Source organism: Ptychodera flava, chromosome 22 (assembly GCF_041260155.1).
Source record: "Ptychodera flava strain L36383 chromosome 22, AS_Pfla_20210202, whole genome shotgun sequence".
NCBI lineage: Eukaryota > Metazoa > Hemichordata > Enteropneusta > Ptychoderidae > Ptychodera > Ptychodera flava.
The window spans coordinates 5,409,690-5,418,895 of NC_091949.1; the positions used below are offsets into that span (position 1 = coordinate 5,409,690).

A 9,206-nucleotide genomic window follows, 5' to 3' on the forward strand; every position below is an offset into this window, starting at 1 on the left:
GAAACAGAGTCAACTATTATAAAACCTTGAAAATTTTATCTCTTATATTGAACATATCATTTACAAACACATGAATAGTGTGTTTTTATAATCACTATAAATCTATATTTACTTGTGAATGGTGAGAAAGTATGATTACGTAATAAATCGGCTTCATTATCAACGAAATCTGTTTCTGATGAAGAAAAGACAAATATAAGCAAAGTTAAAATATATTGGGTATTTTATTCCAAGGAGTGAGAAATCCACTTTTAGGTCCTGAGGCTCCTTGTTTGCAAATTATAGCCCCGTACACACTCACAAACTGTCTAACTATAACATAATTGTAGCTTCTGTTTAGTTTGAGGTTGTACCGGATGATGTGCGTTCAGTGTAAAGGAATTGGGTTTGCTAACGACGGATGTTGTCCGTTGGACTCCTCTCGCTTACTCTCGCCACATTTTGACAATCTGCGTCAGCTAATTCCAACGCCTGAACTTGATACATGTCATCCGACATAAAAAGTAAGAAGTCTTAGAACGTGAAAATTATTTAAAAGAACTTACCAGATTTACATTTGAAGGAACTTGCCAGGTTTTATTTTTCATTTCAATTGTTTTAGTTGGCAAATACCAAAATTCGAAGCGACCATATTTTGCTTTTGGTGTCTATGATGGCATTAGTTTGTGACCGTACCACTTCTTGAATATTACCAATTATTGCAAAAGGATGCATACATATTAACGATGCATGGATATTTCAGTCAGTGTAAAACACTCTCATTAATTTTATGGTGTGCGCTAACACTTAGGGAGAATATCGGTATGGACCATGGGACGTCTATACATGAAACCCCCGAAATAGAAATCACAGGACCTATTTCTGTTAATCTAGAAATCAGTCATTTATTCAGAGAAAATGGGAGATGATTACATGAGTAAATTAATGTATTTAGGAAAAATGCCAAAAAATGTTTTACTTACGCAATTTAAAACTTTTATGTTAATTTTAGCTGTTTCTTGCGGCAAAACGTTGGGAAGATTCGGCGCTTTGACCGACATTCGTTTGGGGTTTGTTTTTTTTTTGGGGGGGGGGTTTGTTGTCCTCAAACATATTCTCTCATACCGACGGGATATTTTATATATTAGCTCACGTCTTTCGTAAATCATTCAATTTTGATTTATTTCTGAGTGAGGAGAGTTACCTTCCTGTTAATATTGGTGCAAGCACATCTGCACAAGAGAAACTGTAATTACGGCGACGATTTTGAAAATGCGTGCATCTTGTGATATTGCCGAGTTTGGAGCTGGGCAATTTGCAGGAGGTGGTGTCATTACAATCGATGGAGGCGGTTCGCGTTGTAATATTTTCGCGAAGTAGTCATTCCAGAAAAGCGTTCTTCTGGCTCTGTAATCGTACTTGACCGTCAAGACATCGTTAATTTCGAGGTAAGCATCTGTGACGTCATTGAAGGGTTCCCAGATTGTGCCATTTAAGTCTTGTGGTGTAGGATTCCTTGAGGAAGGGAGCAAGAAAGAAAGGAAAACAAACCGATTGTGAAATAATGTCATTGATATGTCGAATTATAACCATCTAACTCATTTATCATCTTAGGCTCTTTCCAAAGATATCACGTGGGACGTGTTGTGCATTATACTATAGCTGGCGCATTCCATGTTGTTTTAAATTGACTACCTATATTCTCATGCAGAACAAGTTGCCGAATCGCTCAGAAGGTATATATCGGCGCCACTACCACAGGAGACTTTGCATGATGAAAAAAAAGGCGGACCGCGCATGAATATTTATTGCTTAGGAGACAAGGAGATATTTTCATGTTGAGAAATACAGGTCCGTAGTTTTTCTCTAAAATTATATCTATCTTGACATATTCCTTAAAGTTTGCATTATCCTTTGAAGTCGGAAACAAATAGGTACTATCCTTCTCTTTTCTGTATCAAAATATGCTGATTTATCACATTTTCGGTAAGATGCGGTAAATTACGTCAATGCTTCGTTGGGAGATTAGCATGCGAGTTACACATTGCAGACAAGAACCAACGTATGATTAAACTTACACATTGTAAAATCTTATATTATCCCTACGTGTAAAGTTTTGATGAATTTCATGACAAACACGTGACAAATCATTGACCGCTAGCCTTTCATTACCTTTTTCTGCATTAACACCTTATTACCTGCATTAACGACTTAAGACCTGCTTACCCATACTTTGGTAGATTCGTAAATAACTTCATCGTAAATTCACTAATTTCTCGGTCTCTTTCTGACCACCCGGGTTGGTCTTTGTACCAGTTGCCTCCATCGCACCCCCAGGGACATGTACGATTACTGTGTAAGAAGGGTGTGCCAAACAGGAAGTACAGGTCGTAACTATGACTGACACCTGTCGCAGGGTGAAGAGAATACACAATGAGATCTCGTGAGTGGTGAGATCTCTCGATACCCAGACACCTCACTCAACTACTATTTCACTTGTGCAAGAGCTAAAACTTCGAGTAATAGTCTTATATCTGCGCAGCTCATCTGAAAATTAGTAATTTTTTGTGCAATCATAAACACTGATATTATGTTGTCTCAGCCTACGTCATCAGACATCGACCTAATGTAACCACAGGTGATTGTCGCCATTATCATTCAATCAGTCGTCAATCTTCAAACTACTTTCACAGTTCAAATGAGTCGGCCACAGCTATTTTAAGGTACTTAGTTCATAGATTTATATATGGACTTAATGTCTATCGTGTTGTTCGTTGTCCTCGTGATACCTAGATACGTCACTCAGCTACAAGTCACAGTACAAGGATTCAACCTTCATGTAACAGTCTTGTATCTTCATTTAAACGTTGAGATTTTTGTAATATCATAAATACTGTATGAAGGTGATCTTGTCCCAGCATGCGTCATTACACAATGCCATGATATAGACACAGGGAAGCATAATGTCGTAAGGTACAATCAACACAATTCAAATCAAACGTTAAGATAGGGACAGTTCAAGTTTCTATTCCACAAGTTTTTTTCACTATGGCTCAAGGTTCCCATATATGTAAGGAAAGACTGTCAGGGAGTTAAGTGTAGACGTTTTGTCAATGATGTAACTTATGAATAGATGTTCAGATCTTGAGACTTACCGACCCATTCTGGTTCCGCATTGAATTGAGATAGGTAATGAAAGGCGTATCTGTACGTATCATTCTGTTCGAGTGAGTGACATGTACCATGATAGTCGTTCGGTGCCGTGTGGCCGTAATCTGTGTTCAGCTAAATTTTAAAAAAAAATAGATATATGATCCTTCGATGAAGTACGATACGTATCCCACTGTAATAAATTCGTCAGTTTCTATTCAAAATTATCATTTGCTTTCAAAGATAAAAATCAAACTGACTTTCTCCTTTCTTCACATGTTCTCACATCAACGCATTTCAATGACAAGAAGAATGTTTGACTGTTGAGCGATTGAGCAGTCTTATGAAGACTGATTGAGATTGAACGTTTTCTTCATATCACGGTTACATTAATATCAGTCAGTACATAACCGTTTCTCAGTAATACAATCTAATCATTGTTTTGCAGAAGAAATGTTTGAAAGAGATAGGATTAATGAAACTATTGTCAACTCTTCATTGTGCTTTGATCTCAAGGCTCATTACACATTGTTTTACATTTTATACGGGGGTAATTTGATGTGGCGGGAAAACTTGTCCGTCGTTTATCTATATTGCTTTCGTGAGCTCATATCAAAAAATAAAAATACTTACAATTGTTGTATACAACGATGAAGGCGAGGATTTAAGAAAGGAAAATTCTTTTCTATAGACGATGATCACACTATCATCTTAGGGTGACTATAAGATTGGTTATTAGTGTACTTGACAGTTGTGTGGTTCAACCATGCAACGAGACTTTGATCGGTGATGATAAATCCTGTATCATAAAATCAAATATGGTCAAACATATGGAGCACGACTGGACTGAATCGCATGTCACAGTTTCATATATCGTGCACCTTACCTGGACATATTGATTTCGGATCTCTTCGGAGTTATCAGGATCTGTTGGTTCTGTGTACTCATAGATTAGAGCGTCGTAGAGGGCGTCTTTGTTGCCACTCTCCTCGTATAATGGAGCGCTGAGGAAGCTCTGCAATGAGTTTTCGAAGGTTGTTCTTGTCATTCTTCTTGAGCCTGCAAAATAAAATATTCAGAAAGGCAGCCATACACTTAACAGTAAGGCAGTACCGTGTCTCTCTTATTCTGCATTTTAACTATATTTAACTCTACAGAAATTAGCCATAACCAGCTCATAAATTATGAAATTATCAAGATTGCATTGTACAAGTATATGCTAATTACTAACCGTAGTAACTTTCATCTCTGGTTTGTCCGATTATAAAGGGCACCTTCAAAAAATCTCCGTTTTGCAATAAATGCATTGGGTCATCTTGGATGAAGTATCCATCGACGTTCGGAGTCCATTCACAATAATCATAGGGATACTACACAGCGAGTGAAGAATAACGAAACTGCCATTGGTTATCTCATTCTATCCGAAATGAACCGCTGAAGTGGCCGCTTACATGTTGGCACATATTGTTCATTTCAACATGCGTGATATATTTCTCATGTTTAGTGCGCCACTATATTTTACCTGATGTTGAGGTGCTTGACAAATATTGAGTCGCGGAGGCATTTTAAATGTTAGTAAATTCACGTTCAATTTATATTATGACGTCAAAGGATGTGACAGGGTTTCTGTGTGCCATGAACTATGTGATCTTTGATCGTTGCCTTGAGTGATTGGCTCACCAGTACATCATTGGAAATGTTTTGTTTGTAAATGGTTGATATATTTCACGTACTGTTTTACTTTTATTTTAATCTACTGACAAAACATTGGTGATATCGATGTGACTGACAAACGTGCAGTGTATTCTCATTTACCGTTACTCCAGTGTTAACGAGTTCATTCCATGTTTTCGTACGAAGACAAAGAATAATATCTTCAGAAGAATCCGTTGGGCAGCTTAAACTCTGAGCAAGTTCCCTGGCGGCATCGCTGGCCTTGTAAGGTGGTCGGAAAATGGCCCATGGCGCCGTGGCTGAGCCGCTCATGGCAATGACACCGTTAAGGAGACCTAGACAAAAGTTAATACGCACGGTTCTCTTAGCATACTTTTGGGAAGCTACACACATTGAATGAAAAGAATTTCAATTCATCTATGGATCCATTCAATGGTTGATGGCTGTCATTAAAGGATACATCAGTTATCGCATCAACATCAATAAACTTGACTGCCAAAAGTAAGAATGCAATAGCAATACGAGTAATCACATTAAGGCAACTTACCTGCTGCTAATGGTGAAAACAAAAGAAGAGATGCGCTAACTCCGCCGGCGCTTTGTCCAAATGCAGTCACGCGATTTGGATCTCCGCCAAAGTTTCCAATATTTTTCTGTATCCACTGTAATGCCATGATGTTGTCAAGCAAACCCCAATTACCCGCAGCAACTTGATCATCCGTACTCAGGAAACCTGTAATGAGAAGGATTTCATTGAAAAGGGTAATTTCGTTCACATGGATTAATTTATGTAACATTGATATGGCAAAGTTTATACCTTGGGTAAGCATATTTGTCAAATTGAATGGCCCTTGCGAAATTTCGAATGTATTGTGATATTTTTATGCAAACGATTATACAGAAAAAAGACTGAGCAAGACTATTTCCGTTTTGCATATATTTGATTTAACTGCCGACATCAACGGTCCATACATGCGACATTTTTCAGCAAATCGTAATATTTGTATGAGTACGAACTAGAAGGACATTAAACTTCTAATGTGCGATCTTATTATCCCTCTGTAATGAGATCATTCTTACTGTTCTTTTACTCGTAACAAAGTTTCGACGAACTCGATCTTACCAAGGGCACCGAGACGATAATTGGCCACCACAATTATGACGTCATTCTGAGCAAGAATGCTGCCGTCGTACTCTTCAGAAGTCCCGTAGACGAAGCAGCCGCCGTGTATCCATAACATCACTGGCAAAACTGTATCTTTGTCGTTCTGAAAAATATTGCGGCAGGCTCGCATGAGGCGACATAACCTCGATTTTGTGATTATATCGATATACAGGTAACAGATACATACAGAGAACAATTATATTTCAGAAGGACTTATAATCGGTGTATATATCAGGCATTTTATGCCCTTATAAAATCTTCAATTTTAACTGTCGGGACATACATAGCGATTCTCGGTGAAGTCAACATCACCGTAATTATCATTTGAAAACTCGTATACCACTAACAAGGATTATCTCCGTCATGGTCACTAACATTGATACTGGAGCCGTTATCGATATTGCCCTTTAGACCGAAACAATCGCTTAACCCTTTTACCTAATCTTCGATGAAGAGTGAGCAAACAAAATCGCCTGTTATATATATTATTGATATGAGTTCTCACTCATATCAGCCAGCATCGACCTTACGAAACTTTGCGTCAAGTTTTGATGTCAGAGGCTTACCGAGTAAAAAAAACACTTCGGCAGCAAATTTGGTCTTGCGGAAACATGAGACATTAGACAAGCCTCCAGGTCAAATGACAAGAGAGCCCGATATTGCTTTTACAGAAAGGAACCTAAAGTGTGGAATGTGGCTATCTGAAGTGATTTTTTTCGTATCATTTACAAAAACCATGGGTTCTTCAAATTGTTACAAAACAAAAGAGGTGTTGTCTTACGAATACTATAGCAACTATCGTTATAGCCTTAAGAAAAGTATCGCTGGATGTATCCTGATCTCTCTCCGGGCTGTCTGACGCCATTGTTCTCACATAACTATTTGTCCGCAACGTAATATTACAAAAATTTGAAACTGCGCATTCTAGAAAAGCCATGAAATAATAATAGGCGAATGATAATGTGACAAGTGTACACTTGAAGACAATGGCTTAGACCACGCTGACTGCAGCATCAGTTAGTGCAACACTGACAAAAAGGTGTACACTTTTCGAGCAGCAGCGTCCGATGTAAAGCGATGCAGCTATATTTAGTAACAAAACTGTCACAGCGAACAGCGCGACAACCGAGAAAAAGAAAGCACCGTGCCCCTGCCTGTCTGTCTCCGCGGATTATTGTCATTCAACATGGGGAAACCAGACACTTTAGGATTTTGAATGGGAAAACCGCCTTTAACACAGGCAAATTCCCAGTGTTCGACAAAAAATACCCCGAAGCAACCAATTACAGAAAAATGACAGCTACACAGATCTAATTTGTATTTCTTTTTCGTATCTTAGATTACAAAAATCGGACGAAGTTAATATTCCGCCAGGTGCAGATTGTACATGAAACACTGTTCTGATACGATTTTTTGCTACAAGCGTCTGCATTAGAATTAGGTTTGATTCTGAAACATTTATGTCACAATATATCAAAAAAGATCTGGTGAAAAACAAAAGAAGTGTATTCCATTGCAGGCACACATTCCATCGTCACCTATGAACATCGATCAATAGCAATTGCCTCGCGAAAAAATGCTCACTTGTATTAAGTAATCAGCTTAAACTTGTTGCTTACGTACGTCTCCAAGAAGTATAAGAATGAGACGCTTTTGTCCAAGGTATATCCAAAATTAATTCCACTACTAAAGTCACTGTAATGCATCATTCCTTACGATCAGAACTGTTTTACAGAAGTTTACCTCCAGGTCACTGCACCCATTGAAGGAATTGTTGAAGCTACGAAAGGACTTTACCTCAGCTGCGACGCTGATAAACCAGGTACTTACACTTGCAAAAGGAGTATAGATATTTAAGTACAGACAATCCTCGTCTCCGTTGAGACTCCCTGGCATGGGACATGACGATTTGAATGAAAAGGCGTCCCGAACGTTGGACCATGGCGTTGGACTTTCTGGAGGTGCAAATCTGAGGTCTCCAATGGGTGGAGCGGCAAATGGAATGCCCAGGTACACGTCCATGTATTTTCCATCTGTTTGTAGTGTTCGCATCCCACGAATTGTGCCATCAGTGGTTTCTGCTGTGACGTAGGTGTAGTTTACATAGTCAACTGAGTAGGCTTTGGTAGAGATGGATAAAGCCAGGACGATGCCTGAGATGAAAACGAGTCGGATGATATTGAGGACGGCCATATTCTCCAACAAGCAGAAATCTACTGGCACATCTTTCACAGCAATGGATTTCGGGTAGCAGTTTCTAAGATTGTCTAAGGTATGTGTCAATATTTTGTTTGATTAAATCAAATCAGGTGACATGTCATGGACAGCTGGTCTTCATTCTTTGTTTCGCTCTCCTTTCTCATCGTTTCTCCTCTCCTCGAGACTTCAAAGTCGGCGAGGTACCTTCAGGTGCCGCCAACTAAGCTGTTCGTGCAAAAAGGTGTTCGTGCGCAGTTTTTCAGCGGGCGGGCAAATTTAAAAATTAATCAACGGACGGGAGAAAAATCGATATTTACACTGGGCGGGGAAGAAATTTCATTTTTTCGGTTGGGGGGGAGAAAATTATTGATAGTGGGTACCGGAAAATACATAGAGAGAGGGGAAAGTCGTGGTTAAGAGAACTTGAAAGCGCCCAACTTAGAGGGGAGCAATGTTCAAAGGTAAACTGCATACTGCTCGCACGGTTTTGCGTTGATCTGCGTTGCCTAGGCATCTAGTGGCCAATAGGGAATTTCAGTAGTGGGGAGGGGGCAGTGGGGAGCTTGAATTGTTCTGGGGAGCGGGCAGACCATAGATACTGGAGGACAGTGGGCATCAAAATTCAGTGGGAGGGCATATTTTCCGTATATGCCAGTTGGAGGGCAGTTACGAATAGCTCTGCTTTCCCCTCCAAATTTTAGGTCAAGCTCAAAAGTAAGGTGCCGCCAACTGGTAAATTTCACCAATTTCGCAAACCCATCACAAAACTTGTTTTGAAGGCCGATATACCGATTTTGCTTATTTTTGACCTTGACCTAAAATTTGGAGGGAATAGTAGAGCTGTTCGTAACTGCCCTCCCACTGGCATACACGGAAAATATGCCCTCCCACTGAATTTTGATGCCCGCTGCCCTCCAGTATCTATAGTCTGCCCGCTCCCCACTCCCCACAACTTTTCACGCTCCCCTCTGCCCTCTCCCCACTACTGAAATGTCCCATTGTCAACTAGATGCCTACTAGGCAACCCAGATCAACGCAA

At 39.5% G+C, this 9,206-nt stretch overlaps 1 protein-coding gene across 1 annotated transcript; it reads right to left on the bottom strand.

Annotated features, from left to right (window-relative positions):
- Positions 1–150: 150 nt before the first annotated feature.
- On the bottom strand, positions 151–8,230 carry LOC139122524 (cholinesterase-like). The gene is made up of 9 exons (XM_070687986.1): positions 7,799–8,230; positions 5,927–6,071; positions 5,351–5,536; positions 4,945–5,138; positions 4,361–4,499; positions 4,016–4,188; positions 3,135–3,264; positions 2,206–2,386; positions 151–1,494 (listed from the first exon to the last, which is right to left on the bottom strand). Exons 1-9 carry the CDS (start codon positions 8,159–8,161, stop codon positions 1,191–1,193), a joined length of 1,815 nt encoding a protein of 604 aa, XP_070544087.1. The 5' UTR covers positions 8,162–8,230; the 3' UTR covers positions 151–1,190.
- Positions 8,231–9,206: the final 976 nt, after the last annotated feature.